We start from the raw sequence: 15,989 nt of genomic DNA, 5'->3' as shown, positions 1-15,989 counted from the left end.
ATGTGGCAAACTGGATAAAAGGTTGGCTTGGTAACAGGAAACAAAGGGTAATGGTCGATGGATGCCCTTGTGAATGAAGAGTTGTCTCAAGTGGTGTTCCACAGGGCTTGGTGTTGGGACCCTTGCTGTTTGTGTTACATATGAACGATTTGGACGGAAACGTGGGGGCACAATTGGGAAATTTGCAGATGACACAAAGATTGGCCGAGTAGTGGATAGTGTAGAGGATAGCCATAATCTCCAAAACGATACAGATGGGTTGGTGGAGCGGGCGGTAAAGTGGCAGATGGATTTTAACATAGACATGAGTGAGGTCATACATTTAGGGAGGTCAAGCAGTTACAGGGATTACACAATAAATGGGAATATACTAAGAGGGGTAGTTGAAGTGAGAGATCTTAGCGTCCAAGTACACAGGTCCCTGAAGGCAGCAGTTCAAGTAGACAAGGTTGTAAAGAAGGCATATGGAATGCTCTCCTTCATTGGCAGAGGTATAGAATATCAAAGTAAAGATATAATGTTGGAATTGTATAAAATACTGGTGAGGCCACAATCGGAGTATTGTGTGTAGTTCTGGTCACCACATTACAGGAAGGAAGTAACAGAGCTCTGGACAGAGTGCAGAGGAGGTTTACAAGAATGTTGCCAGGGTTAGAAAAGTGTAGCTACAAGGAGAGATTGGATAGGTTGGGGTTATTTTCCTTAGAACAAAGGCGGCTGAGAGGTGACTTGATTGAGGTGTACAAAATTATGAGGGGAATAGATAGAGTGGACAGGATAAAATTGGTTCCCTTGGTGAAGAATTCTAGAACCAGGGGACATAGATTCAAGAGAAGTGGCAGAAGGTGTAGGGGGGACATGAGGAAGAACTTTTTTACGCAGAGGGTAGTGGGTGTCTGGAATTTGCTACCCAAGTTGGTGGTAGAGGCAGAAACTTTAAACTCTTTTAAAAAGTATCTGGATCTGCACCTAAAGTGCTGTAAACTGCAGGGTTATGGGCCAGGTGCAGGAAGGTGGGATTAGAAAGGGCATCTGGGTGTCCTCAGGCTGGCATGGGCAAGATGGGCCGAATGGCCTCCTTCTGTGCTGTAACTTTTCTATGGTTCTATGGAGCAAAGGAGATTGAGGGGAGATTTGATAGAGGTGTCCAAGATTATGATAGGTTTGGACAAGGTAGACAAGAAAAAATTGTTCCCATTAGCTGATGGTACAAGGACTATGGGGACACAGGTATAAGGTTTTGGGAAAGAGATGCACGGACAATCTGAGGAGAACTTTATTTATATAAAGTGACTGGTAATGACCTGGAACTCAAGGGTGGTGCTAGCAGAGATGATGAATGATTCATAAGGAAACTGGATGGATACTCATGGGAGATAAACTTGCAGGGCCACAGGGATAGAGCAGGGGAATGGGATTGACTGGACTGCTCCACGGAGAGCTCATGTGGATTCAATGGGCCAAATGGCTTCCTTCTGTGCCATAAATGATCTTAAGTGGAACTCAACTTACCTGGGGGAAAAGGGGGTATCACTCCACCGGACAGGGATGCCTGGAAAGAAATGCAGAACAAGTTTACAACAGCATATTAAACAGAACAGTTCTGTTGAAGGGTCATGAGGACTCGAAACGTCAACTCTTTTCTTCTCCGCCGATGCTGCCAGACCTGCTGAGTTTTTCCAGGTAATTCTGTTTTTGTTTTGCAGTTAGTGACCAATGGATTGGACAATACTCCATTCAAAGAACTGCATAATTTTAAGCACTTGGAATCTGAAGCCATTTTACTTCCAAATGCAAATCAAATAGGGCTGAAGTAAAACTGAAAAATGCTGCGGCTGACTTCACATCAGACCTACTTCAACCTCATTTCTTTCATTTCCTCACCCTCTTTAAAAAAAATCTTCAAGTCACTCCCACTTAAATGCCTCGACCCAGCTGTGCATGTAACACAGGCCATACTCCAAAAGACTCTGGGTGAAAGGTTCCTCCCAACTGCTCCCTTGTGTCTCCTTGTTACAGGTGGCGTATTTCCCCCCCGACCCTCTCAAACCTTTCAGCAAGTTTGAGCGCTTCTTTCAGGTTCCACCCCCCCTCCCACTCCCCGCCAATCCTGGTGACAAAATAAATTTACCATCTCAAATTTGTTGTCCTTTCAAACTAACGTTAAAAAAAATCTCGACAATTCCAATGTTGTGCCAATAATTCTGGATCACAAAGCAATGTGACACTCGATACCAAGTAAAATGACTGCAAATCCAAGCCAAAGTTTATCTTTAGGACCGTTGATGTTGTACATCCCCAAAAACTGGAGCATTGAATTTATGCGCATCTAAGACATGAGGGAGCTGGCTTCCTCTGGCGTGCTGGTTAACCACATTATTTTAAGCACTGTAGTTAATTCAAAAACAATTCTTTTAAATACATTACTTCTCTTTCTAAAATGGTGCCCCCCCGCCCTGCCAGAACAGGATCTCAAATCATTTAAACTCATCACCATGACTTAAGATTCAATAAATCTTCAGTCTGATTGCCACTGAATTGTGCTTGTTTATTATTAATAAAGTATAACTTCTCTGTAACAATCAAAGAATCATACAGCACACAAGGGGGCCATTCAACCCATTATGCCTTTGAGGATTGTTTCCTAATTAGTGCCACTGCCGTGATCTTCCCCCATAGCCCTGTAGTTTTTTTCCCTTTTTCATTATTCATCCAATTCCCTTTTGAAAATTATTACTGAATCTGCTTGTACCAGCCATTCAGGCTCTGCACCCTGATCATTACAACTCGCTGCATAATAAAAATTCTCATTTCCCTCCCAGTTCTTTTGCCAATTATCTTGAATCCGTGTCCTCAGGTTATCCACCTTCATGTCACCGGAAATGGTTTTACCCTGTTCACTCAATCAAAACCCTTATGATTTTTCAACATCTCAATTAAATCTCCTCTTGATATTCTCTACTCTAAAGGGAACAATCCCATCTTCTCCATTATTTCCACATAACTGAAGTCCCTCATTCCTGGTTCCATTCTAGTAAATCTATCCTGCACTCTTGCAAAGGCAATACTTCCTTCCTAAGGTGAGTCCAATAGAACGTGAATAGAACACAATACTCCACCTGAGGCTGAGTCAGCATTTTATTGAGGTTTAGGACAACTTGCTGTTTTTTTACTCTATCTCTACTGATATCATGGGTTCCATATGATCCTACAAACAGTAAAAAAAGGCCTTCTCAACTTGCCCTGCCAAAAAGCTTTCTGCACATACACCCCAGATCTCCCTGCTCTTGCACCCTAATCTAAGCATCATAAAGACAGTCAGTCAAGGCTGCTGTTGCATGGCTCAATGTGTAAGAGGCTACACAAATCAGATTGTGACACTGGTTCCAGCCCAGCTGATTAGTTATCTCAAAGCCTGGTGCTTTAGGTATTTGAAAGGAATTACTTGCTTCAGTTGTCCTTGCACTTTTTCCAGTTCCTTCTTCAACTCTTGCGAGAACCAGCGCTCCTCCTGTGGAAAAAACAGACCAGCATTTGAATATAGTGGCCCCAGTGGCTACTCGCAATAGGTGGGGCTGCAGAAATCTGAATGTGCAAATCCCAACCTTTAAGGAGGCCTGCAGATCTTGCACCTCTTGTTGATGGAGTGCGAGGTCGTCTCTGCACAAGGGAAACAAAATTATTATAGTCAGAAGGCAGGTCTTTCTCAATCATGCACATATCCCACTCTAGTACCCTCAACAAATAGAAGCAACTCCCTTCCCCTCCATCTCCAGGTTGCCCGACAAATTAATTTACCGTCAGCTGTAATAATGATCAATGCCAGCAGTGTAGGAAAACACCAAAACAGCCCCTGACATACGGAACTCCTTCTTTCAAAAGAAGAGTGCCTTAGGTCACTTGAGAGAACACAAAAAAACAAGGGATGTTCTTTCCAAGCTGGTCAGTACAATTCAACCAGTCAGGGTTGGATGCATAGTGGCATTGTCACTGGACTCGTATTCAGAGTCACGGCAGGCGGTGAATTCAATAAAAAATAAATTGTCAAAAATAGTCAATTGTCATAAAAACCCATCTGTTTCGCTAATGTCCTTTAGGGAAAGGAAATCTGCCATCCTTACCTGGTCTGGCCTCCATGTGACTGCAGACCCACAGCAATGTGGTAACCACAGCAATTAGGCATGGGCAATAAACGCTGGCCGAGCCAGCAACGTCCCCATCACATGAACAAATTTTAAAAAATAAAGTTGGGATGGTTCTTCTGAATGTTTGCCAGAGTATTGCAATGAAAAGTACGGAAGTTATTGATCAAACAGCAACCCATAACTGGCAGTTGGACTAATAAGGCTTTTCTCTCCACACCACCCCCCCATTCACTTCATTTGAAGTATTAGGTTAACGGAAGTGATAATACTTCCATCTGAACCTTATCGATTCCAAAACAAACCAAAAGGCAAGAAAGTTATGGTGAACCTTTATAAAACTCTGGTTCACCCTCAACTGGACCATTATGTCCAATTCTGGGCATCACAGCTCAGGAACGATGAGAAAGCATTAGAGAGGGTACAGGGAAGATTTACGTGAATGGTCTCAGGGTTGAGAAACCTCAGTTACATGGACAGATGAGAGAAGGTGGGGTTGTTCTTGTCAGAGGTTGAGAAGAGCTTTGATAGAGCTGTTCAAAATCATGAGAGATCTAAACAAAGTAGCTAGAGAGCAACTGTTCAAAGTGGCGCAAAGATTGTAAACTACAAGGCGTAGATTTAAGGTGATCTACAAAGAACCAAAGACAACATAAGATTTTTTTTTAAATGCAGTAAGTAGTTAGAATCTGGAATGCACTATCTAAGACAATGGTGGTGGCAGACCCAATTGTGGCTTTCAAAATGGAACTGGATAATTATTGGAAGAGAAAAAAACAAACAGGGTTACAGGGGAAGGCTGGGGTATTGAACTAGCAGAGTTGCACTTGCAGACAGCAGGCACAGACACGATGGGCTGAATGGCCTGTTTCTGTGCTGTAACCATTCTATGATATTAATTTGAAACATGAGCCATTTGAAGTAATTTTCTTTTGTCTGGCAAGGTCAGATCCAAATATTTTCTTCACACACTACCATCCCCAGCATCAAAATCATATCTACCCGATACAACTCAGCTTCAAAAACTTTAGAATACAACACTTAACATTTTTCACAAGGTATGCAGACAGTGCAAGTATGCTTATTCCAGCCATGAGGAGGCAAATAAGTGAGCTGTAAAAGGTCTCTTTTAATAAGGGAGAACAAACATGATACACCCAGCTTTCTGGACAGAACTCTCACATAGGATATTTAAAAATAATTCAATTTTACACAGGTTGGTAGTATGGAATTCTGTGTAGTACCAAGTTGACAAATAAAGGCAATCCAGCCTTTGCAGTATTGTAAGCTGCTACCTGTTTCACAATGGGGGACTGTGTGCTCCGGATGGTCATCAGGTCACATTGTTTGGTAGACGTTTAGCCCTGATTTGCTTTGATTTAATCCAAAGTGCTCAAGGGCCGATTAGGTACCTTTTGAAGTATCTTTTGCAGGGAATACTACAGCCAATTTGCACAAAGCAAGATCCCACAAACAGCCATCAGATAAATGGCCAGATCTCCCGTCTTTAGTGATATTGGCCAGCACACTGGGGAGAATTCCCCTGCTTTGCTTTGAAATAGTGGCACTGGATCTTTTACATCCACTTGAAAGAGTACAAGGAGCATTCGTTTAACATCTCAGCCAAAGGACAGCGTCTCCTGACAGTGCAGCAATCCCCCGCAGCTTAGAGTTTTGTGCTCAATTCTCAGTGGTGGGACTCAAACTCACAGCCTTCTGACTCAAAAGGCAAGAGGGTGCTAGCACTGAGCTAAGGCTGACATTTAAAAAGGATGACATTTAAACTTATAAACTAGTGTGAATGATTAAACACCCAGATTTCACCATGTTTCATCAAGTGTGTTAGTTAACAAAGCAGCACAGATGTAGAATCAACTCAAGGTGCCTTATGTCAGCAGAAACCCAGAAAAATAGCAGAAAGCAACTTCCATAAGGCAATTTTCAAAGCAAAGAAACAAACCTCCTCGAAGCCATTTCTTCTCTGGGGCCAGAATCATTTCCCGGTTCATGAAATGCATCATAGTGTTTGAAGAGATCTTCTGCTGAATCATGAGACTTCATACACTGTGGGCAAATGAAACCCTGTGAAAAGAAAGTAGACACAAAAATAAAGAGGCATATTTGTACATGCACACAAGAATATCACTGCTCACAGACAAAAGAGGTTCATTGTTGGAAATGGGAAGCAAAGAAACGTAACACCTCACAGCAGAAGGTTGCAATGCAAAACATATCATGCCAAGCACACACGATCATTTGGGAAATCAGAGGCTGAATGCAATTCCACTACAACATTGAAGCACTGACTAGTGCTGAAGCTGACGATGAATATTGCATGCTGTCTGTGCACAAGTGTTCACCTCTAGCCATTATTGTGTTACAGTCAACTCTCCCAACAAATCCTCCATGCTGAACAAACTCTAACCTCTCCACTATCTCCAAATAACACCCCCGCCCCACCACCAATTCTCCCAGCAATCTGTTGGGGTCCCCTGAAAATCAGGCTCCAGCAAATATTTTAACCCAAGGCCTGGGGCAGGGAGAATAGTGGGAGGTGTCTCCCCAGGCTGAACCTACCAAGCTGAATTGAAGTCCAGGAGAGAACCCAGTAAGGAAACTCTTAGCTTTTTAAACTTCCTTGCTTGCCAAAGGTGGGGGCGGGGTGAAAGCAGCCATACCCTCCAGGTCCCACAAGGAAATTTCCATCTTTCCCTAGTTGAGTGTCCTCCCTCCATCCCACTGCTTACTTGACTGCAGGGGATCATTGCCACTGGGTCCCTGGTTGCAGCCTCATGCTGCTCATGGTGATGAACTCTCGCTCTCACCCACCTGCCAGGCTGTGGCTCCCGCCATGAGTTAAGAACCCAACTATAGAAATGAAGCCCGAAAGATAAAATGGAGGCCTGAGTTTCAGGTTTTAGTTAGGAACTGGTTGGAGGTCAGGTTGATGTTGAAGGGAGAATCACTCTAGACTGAGCAGAGACACAAACGACAAGGACTGGAAGCAGGTCCTTCCATCTCCTCAACCATAACATGCGAGGGAAAGGGAGAGAGGAATAAATACTAGTCCACTTGATTCCCAGATGTACAGTGGACTTTGAGTTCTATATTAAGCCACTTTTCCATTGAGACTATTTGATACTTCTTATTGAAGGCTCCTTTTCACACCTGTCCATCAAATACAATATTGCATTTATATGGCGCTTTTAAGACAGCAACACATCTAAAGGAGTATTACCAAACAAAAAAAATTCTGCTTTGTATTGAATTATTCGGCTTCATTTCTTTATAAAACTCACAAAAACTGTGCTATCCTCCCTAAGCTGCTGTATTCGCTTGCTGGATAGACAAATGTGAATGAACAGCTATAAGTGCAGTAATATTCAACGAAATGCACAGAATGCACGTTGACCACAACATTTCAATCAGCTCTGTCAGCAATCAAATTCAGTCTGACTCGAGAACTTGTGTTAGTCCCTTAATGTAGTGAAATGTCACAAAACACTTTTACAGGAGGGTGATCAAATAAAATTCCAGACCAGGCCAACTAAGGAAATATGAGGGCAGGTGATCAAAAAGAGATAAAGGAGAATTTTAAAAGGAGCCAAGTGAGGTAGAGAGGTGTAGGGAGGGAATTCCAGAGCTTAGGACCTTGTCAGCTAAAGGCATGACCACCAATAGAAGTCGACTATACAAAGAGGGCAGAATGAGATGAGCACAGGTATTGGAAGTTATAAGCAGATGGGGAGATGTGAGGTCATCAAGGAATTTGAACACAAGGACGAGAATTTTATAAGTACTTGAGGTGTTGCTAGATAGGAAGCCAATGACCAAAAACCAAAATTCTATCATTTATTCATAGCTGAACTGTTTTCTGATCAGCTGTTAGAAACTAGTGTGGGAGCTGAAAAGCGAACAGCTGTTCCTCAAAATAGTCTCATTCCCCAACTGAAGAACTAAACTTCAGTGTTATAGCTTTAACCACCCGCCTTGATGATGCGAGATTACCACCTGGCCAATAGGTAGAGGTATTACAAAAGGAACACCCTGAACAAAATTAGCTTCATGAGCACACCGGCCAATGAGATTTAAGATAGGAAACCACCACTTTAGACGCATGAGCCAAATGCTGTTCATACTCTCCTGACCATGTCACTAAAGTAACCTATAATATTCTTATTGATGTGTGGAATATCCCATTATTCCACTCCTGTCAAACTTGCTCCTGCACCTTGATTCAAAAATACCTATTGGGTCTGTCTCTCAGAAAAGGTTCCTTTCACATTTCTTCTCTCGATCACTTGGAAGTGTTCCAACCAACTTTATCCCGAACTCTCAATTTCTGTACATTCCACACCTCAGCCACAGGCTGCAAAACCAATTGCCGCTTCCCCGGCCCGCCAGTGCCACCAGCTGCCACCCCCCACCCCTCCCCGGCCCATCTGTGCCACCAGCTCTCAACTTTTCGTTGAATACTTCTCTCCAACTCAAATATAGGTTGTGGCAATACTCCCTCTCCTGCTGCAGTGAATCTTTCTCCGAGCTGGGATACATCAGACACCTCACTCTCTGGTCTCCAACAGCAACAACAACCTGCACTTATATAGTGCCTCTCATTAATCCTAGGTTGACATAAAAGATTTCAAAAAAGAGCCTGGCCAACATTTTCCCTTGACCGTCATCATTAAAACAGGTTATTTGATCATTATCCTATGCTGTTTATGGGATCTTGTCATGCACATATTGGCTGCCGCATTTCCTACATTACAGCAGGGATAACACTCAAAAAGTACCTGATTAGCTATAAAGTGCTTTGGGAGGCTCTGCAAGGCACTATATAAATGCATGTGCTTCTTTCTTTTCTTTTTGAGAAAACATCCCAAGGCTCTCACAGGATATTCAAGCATTATTTGGTCCCAAGTTACAAGGACATCTGCAGAGGTGGCCAAAAGCTTAGCCAATGAGATAGGTTTTAGAGGGAGAGCTGGCACATTTGGGGAGGAAGTTGCAAAGCTTCGGGCCTAGGCAGCCAAGACATAGCTGCTAATTGTGAGGCCAAGGAAACCAGGGATGTGGAAGAGGCCACAATTGGAGGAGTGCAGGGAATTCCAGATTGGAAATTCAATAAGAACTTCAATCCTGATGACAGGTCTCTCTCCTCAAGCTAAAAGCTGCTAAATTTACCTATCTCTCTGGTTTTAATTCTTCTATTCCCTAGCTGACTGACTAGCTCTTAGGAAATTTCCTCGCGCCAGTCTACCCTGAAGAAAAGTGATCCCTCTTACCTTTTAGGCTAGCAGCAAACTCTCCATCTATCACCTTTGCCATTGAGGTCCTGTTGTGAGACATGATGGTCCGTGGAGGCTTCAGCTCACCCAGTCCACTGGAGACCATCGCCTGCATTGTACTTCTGCAGTTCTGTGCTCCTGAAAACACTGGTGAATCATACTTCATCGTCTAAAATAGATTCTGCCTGTGGCAATATTCCCGGGTCCATGCAGTATAGACATGTTACCATCAAATGGCCTTTCACCAACACTGTTCACAGGTCTCCAGCTCTCCCTCACTCCATGCAGTTCATGGATTATCATCTGACTTTCCTTGTTAACTTGGGCCTTTCCCCAAGAGCTTTGTCCCCTCTTCCGCTACACCCCTTTACCTAGGTTCACTTGTTAAAAGTCTAATCCACTCTTCTGCAATCGATTGCCTCTGGTCTTAGTATGACGCAGTGCTCTTTGCCCTCAATCCTCTGATCATACAATGACAGAATCTCAACCTCAATCTCCTCAAGCCTCTCAACAGGACAATGGAGATCATTGCACACTATTTATACAAGCCTCTAGCAAACCTAACCAGTTGCTGCCGTCTTCAATGAATTCAGTCTCAAGTCTTTCTACATGTATCAAAATTCTTAGCCTTACTATCTTCACTGACCTCAGATTTCCTACATATCCTCCAATGCTGAAGCTCTTTATTATAAACTCTTTCCTCCGCCACGCCAAATATTTCTTCTTCCCTTAACAATTCAACGTCATGTGAATCCCAACCCTGGACAAGACTTGAATACTTGGGAGGCTCGTTCCAACCCTGGTCTTCCATTTCTATATTTTCAACAACAGAAATTCCAGCCTGAGCAATTCTTGTGTCAGTGCAAACCTTTCTTTTACCCAGCTAAAGTCTCTCTCTGTCACTAACAATGTTACTGCTCTTCTGAACCTGGTCTCGCGAATTAAGAATGCACCACCCTTTTCCTTTTCTTCAAATCCCAATGCATCAAAGTCAAGACTTATGGTAGAGTGTGCAACGAAGCCATTGGGGTAATGCACCCCATTGCACCCAGAGTCCACGAATAATTGACTTCCAATGGATCACCACCACCACCACCACCACCAACCGCCGCCGCCCCCCCCCCCCCCCCCCCCCCCCCCCCCCTCCCCCACCAAACACAAGGTGGCTGCAGAGACCTATGCAAGGTCAGTGAAGAACTGAAATTATACAACATGTCCAATGTCACATTGAAGGGTACTAAGGGGAGCAAGGAGCAATTATTCTGTCATTGAATGGTACGAGGGTGTGGATCCAACAATCCTAAGAACATTAATATCTCCTGTTCTGAAAATGCGGATTGAGTAATAATATTCTTCTCCACAGAGCTCATTTCTGATTCATTTATTCTTTTCAGCAGCTCCTATAAACTGGATCTTAGAAGAAAGCAACTGTAGTTTCTAATAATTTGGAGGGGGCACGGGGAAGAATGCTTGAGGTTATTACTGTTGAACATTAGAAGTACATGGTCATTGCAGAAAACAGTCGGCATTGCAATCAATAGGTTAAGCTTTTCAGCCCTTGAGTAATTAGCCTGGTGAGTCAATAAGGTTAAACTGAGTAGATTTAGATGCGTCAGAGAAAACCTTAGTGTGCTACTTCACCAAATAGAATTGTAGACTCAACTTAAAAAAAAATGGCTCTTACTTCTTCTGACTTTGTGACCAGGGTACAGTCAATACATAAAACAGCCCAGTTTCTAATACTGAGCATCTGTCTATAGGCGAGCACACAGATAGCTTGATATGTAAGTGTTGCAACAGCTTTGTTCAAAGAGTGTCATTAAATTAGGGACTGTTAACGATAATGGATATTAATAATTGGCAGACTTTTAAAAGTCATTAGTCATGGTTTCTGTTATGATCCGATAGCAGAATTAACTGTCTAAGAATTCACACCACATGTGGTAAAAATGGTTAATGTCCTTCCCAATTCCCTTAACATTGAACAATCCAGGATCATCTTCAGACAAATCGGCTTCCGACACCAATAGAAAAAAGAGACAGCAGCGCAGAGTCAATACACTGACTTTAACTGTCCACACAAGGCAATCAAGGTGGGTGATATGGAGTCAATTTTGATTTCACTCAGTCAAATTTTACTGACAATGACCTAGAATTGTGACTATTATTTTAGACCAAAGGTCGTTTCTTAACTGCCCTCTGAAGTTGTGTAGCAAGCCAGTTATATCAAACTGTTACCCAGGAAGTTCAAGAAAGTAGCCCATCACAATCCATGAACAACTAGGAATGGGCAATGAAAGCCAGCCTTAATAGTGACACCAACATCCCGGGAGTGAAAAGAGAAAGCTCAGGCTGTTAATTGTATCAATTGAGATTTAAGTACATAGATGTGGGGGGCATTGATTGGGGCACATATAAAGAGACACTTGCTGACACTGGAGTGGAGTCAGAGGATATATATCTGTAGTGTTTCACTCTATGAATAAATCTATTCCAAGTAAAGACTGGCTCTGGTTTATTCCTTCACCAGCTGGCCATCAGGAATATAACATATGTATGATCTAAGCCAAGTATTGTTCTCTTAGATCCTCACTCAGTTTTTCTGTTACTGTGTAATTGTCTAGTAACTTACATTTATTTACTTTAATGCTAGACAGTTGCCTTCAGGCTAAAATTTATATATACCACCTTATCGAGTGGACAAAGCACACTGAGCCTCTGGTGGTCTTCAGTTCATTGCTTCACAATATTAGGGTGCTCATTTGCAACCATCCTACTCACTATACATAAAAGAATTTAAGTAACAGTTCATGGGAATTGGTCTGCTAATGGAAACTATTTTCTATCTGTGAATGTTCCACAAGAATGATATGCAAATTCACAAAGCATTCCATTTTTTTTTTAAAAAAAGAGGCAGCACAGTGCTTATTTTACTGGACAAGTAATCCAGAGAATTAATCCAGAAAATTCTGAAATCCAGAAATGACTTGATCCAAAGTATGGAGAGGTTACAGTGTATTAATAACCAAGTATTACTACCTTACATTAATATAGCAATAAATAATAAAATGTCACAAGGTGCTTCACAGAATCATTAAAAAACAATATTATGACTGAGTCACATAAGGAGATATAGGTCAAATGACCAAAGATTGGTCAAAGAGGTAGATTTTAAGAAGTGTGTTAAAGGGGAAATGAGGTAGAGAGGCGGAGAGGTGTAGGGAGGGAATTCCGGGGCTTTGGGCCTAGGCAACTGAAGGCGCAGCCACCAATGGTGGAGTAATTAGCAGGGATACAATCAGGTCAGAATTAGATGAGTGTAGACATCTCAGAAAGTTGTGGGGCTGGAGGAGATTACAGCGCAAAGGAGGGTCGAGGCTGTGGAGCAACTCAATTTTAAAATTCTCATCCCGTTTTCAAGATTTTGCTTGACCGGAATCAAATGTAGGTCAGTAAGCACAGGGATGACAGGGGAACGAATGGGTATTGTTACAATCAAGGCGTGGGCAGAGTTTTGGATTACCTCAATTTACCAAGGATAGAATATAGGAAACCAGCCAGCAAGGGGGAGGTGATGATGTAGCAGTATTGTTGCTGGACTAGTAATCCCAGAGTAATGCTCTGGGGACCCAGCCTCAAACTGCCACAGCAGTGGTGGAACTTACAATCAACAAAAATCTGGAATTAAAAGTTTAAACCCATCTGGTTCACTAATGTCCTTTGGGGAAGGAAATATGTCGTTCTTACCTGGCCTGGCCTACATGTAACTCCAGCCCACAGCAATGTAGATGACTCTTAAATGTCCACTAAAATGGCCTAGCAAGCAACTCATTGTTTCAAACCACTGCAAAGTCTCAAAAAAAGAATGAAACCTTCAACGTTCAATGGCATTACCATCACCGGCAGGATAGTCCCACCAGAGGTGGCAGCACAGTGGTATACAGTCGGGAGGGAGTTGCCCTAGGAGTCCTCAACATCAACTCTGCACCCCATGAAGTCTCATGACATAAGAACCAGGAGCAGGAGTAGGCAATTCAGCCCCTCGAGCCTGCCCCGCCATTCAATACAATCATGGCTGATCTCATTTCAGCCTCAACTCCAATTTCCCGCCCTCTCCCCATAATCTTTCAACCCGTTACTAATTAAAAGTTTGTCTATCTCCTCCTTAAATTTATGCAGCGTCCCAGCATCCACTGCACTCTGAGCTAGTGAATTCCACAGATTCACAGCCCTTTGAGAAAAGTAATTCCTCCTCATCTCTGATTTAAATCTACCACCCCTTAGCCTAAAACTATGGCCTCTCGTTCTAGAATGCCCCACAAGGGGAAACATCCGCTCCATGTCTACTTAGTCTATCCCCTTTAGCATCTTATATACCTCAATTAGATCTCCTCTCACCCTTCTAAATTCTAGCGAGTATAGTCCTAAACTGCTCAATCTCTCCTCATAAGACAAGCCCCACATCTCTGGAATCAATCTAGTGAACCTCCTCTGAACCACCTCCAATGCAACTACATCCTTCCTCAAGTAAGGGAACCGAAACTGTGCACAGTACTCCAGGTGCAGTCTCACCAATGCCTTGTACAGTTGCAACAACACTTCCCTATTTTTATATTCTATTCCTTTAGCAATAAATGCCAAAATTCCAGGTGCCTTATTACCTGCTGTACCTGCATACTAGCTTTCTGCGATTCATGCACGAGGACACCCAGATCCCTCTGCACTGAAGCATTCTGAAGTTTCTCTCCATTTAAATAATGGCATGGCATCCATGGCATCAAACTTGGACAAAGAAACCTCCTGCTGATTACCAGGTACCGCCCTCCCTCAGCTGATTTTCCGTGTTCCTCCACGTTGAACACCACTTGGAGGAAACACTGAAGGTTGCAAAGGCACAGAATGTACTGTGGGTGGGGGACTTCAATGTCCATCAGCAAGAGTGGCTCGGTAGCACCACTACTGACTGAGCTGGCCGAGTCCTAAATGGCATAGCTAGGTCTGTGGCAGGTGAAGGAACCAAAAAGAAGGAAAATCATATCTGACCTCATCCTCACCAACCTGCCTGCCGCAGATGCATCTGCCAAGACAGTATCGGTAGGAGTGACCACCGTACAGTCCTTGTGGAGACAAAGTCCCACCTTCACATTGAGGATACCCTCCATCGTGTTGTGTGGCAATACCATGCTAAATGGGGTAGATTTCGACAGATCTATCAACTCGAGACTGGACGCTGCGGGCCATCAGTAGCAGCAGAACTGTATTCGAACACAATCTGTAACTTCATGCCCTGGCATATCCCCCACTCTACCATTACCATCAAGCCAGGGGGATCAACACTGGTTCAATGAAGAGTGCAGGAGGGCATGCCAGGAGCAGCACCAGGCATACCTAAAAATTAGGTGTCAAGCTAGTGAAGCTATAACACAGGACTACTTGCATGCCAAACAGCATAGGCAACAAGTAATAGACAAAGCTAAGCGATCCAACAACCAATGGATCAGATCTAAGCTCTGCAGTCTTGCCACATCTAATCATGAATGGTGGTGGACAATCAAACAACTCATTGGAGGAGGAGGCTCCACAAATAGCCCCACCCTCAATGATGGGGAGCCCAGCACATCAGTGCAAAAGACAAGACATTTACTACAATCTTCAACCAGAAGTGCTAAGTGGATGATCCATCTCAGCCTCTTTGAGGTCACCAGCATCACAAATGCTGGTTCGATTCACTCCATGTGGTATCAAGAAATGGCCAAAGGCACTGGATAGTTCAGAGGCTCTGGGCCCTGACAACATTCCAGCAATAGTACTGAAGACTTATGCTCCAGAGCTTGACACCCCAAGCCAAGCTGTACCAGTACAGTTACAACACTGGCATCTACACGGCTATGTGGAAAATTGTCTAGATATGTCCTGTACACAAAAAGTAGGACAAATCCAACTGGGCCAATTACTACCCCGTCAATTTCCTCTCGATTAATAAAGTGATGGAAGGGGTCATCGACCCTGCTATCAAGTGGCACTTGCTTAGCAATAACCTGCTCACTGATACCCAGTTTGGGTTCCGCCAGGGCCACTCAGCTCCTGACCTCATTACAGCCTTGGTTCAAACATGGACAAAAGAGCTGAACTCCCGAGGTGAGGGGAAGAGTGACTGCCCTTGACACCAAGGCAGCATTTGACCGAGTGCAGCATCAAGGAGCCCTAGCAAAACTGGAGTCAATGGGAATCAGGGGGGAAAACATTCTCCTCTTTGGAGTCATACCTAGCACAAAGGAAGATGGCTGTGGTTGTTGAAGGTTAATCATCTCAGCACCAGGATATCACTGCAGGAGCTCCTCAGGGTAGTGTCCTCAGCCCAACCATCTTCAGCTGCTTCATCGATGACTTTCCCTCCATCATAAGGTCAGAGTGGGGATGTTCACTGATGATTGTACAATGTTAAGCACCATTCGTGACTCCTCAGATACTGAAACAGCCCATGTCCAAAATGCAGCAAACCCTGGACAATATCCAAGCTTGGGCTGACAAGTGGAAAGTAACATTCACGCCACACAAG

General features: G+C 43.5%; 1 protein-coding gene across 3 annotated transcripts in view; it reads right to left on the bottom strand.

Annotated features, from left to right (window-relative positions):
- The window catches only part of eea1 (early endosome antigen 1), a 137,472-nt gene that overhangs the window by 93,914 nt on the left and 27,569 nt on the right, over nt 1-15,989 (bottom strand). For all 3 annotated transcript variants that reach the window (XM_041202848.1, XM_041202850.1, XM_041202849.1), the window contains 4 exons: nt 6,103-6,224; nt 3,606-3,660; nt 3,446-3,511; nt 1,513-1,552 (listed from right to left, as the gene is read on the bottom strand). In XM_041202848.1, coding sequence (XP_041058782.1) covers nt 1,513-1,552; nt 3,446-3,511; nt 3,606-3,660; nt 6,103-6,224 — 283 coding nt within the window. The remainder of the gene's footprint in view (nt 1-1,512; nt 1,553-3,445; nt 3,512-3,605; nt 3,661-6,102; nt 6,225-15,989) is intronic.

This window comes from Carcharodon carcharias, chromosome 13, assembly GCF_017639515.1.
Source record: "Carcharodon carcharias isolate sCarCar2 chromosome 13, sCarCar2.pri, whole genome shotgun sequence".
Taxonomy (NCBI): Eukaryota; Metazoa; Chordata; class Chondrichthyes; order Lamniformes; family Lamnidae; genus Carcharodon; species Carcharodon carcharias.
Note: the sequence above shows the minus strand (reverse complement) of the source record. Positions and strands in the feature narration are given on the sequence as shown.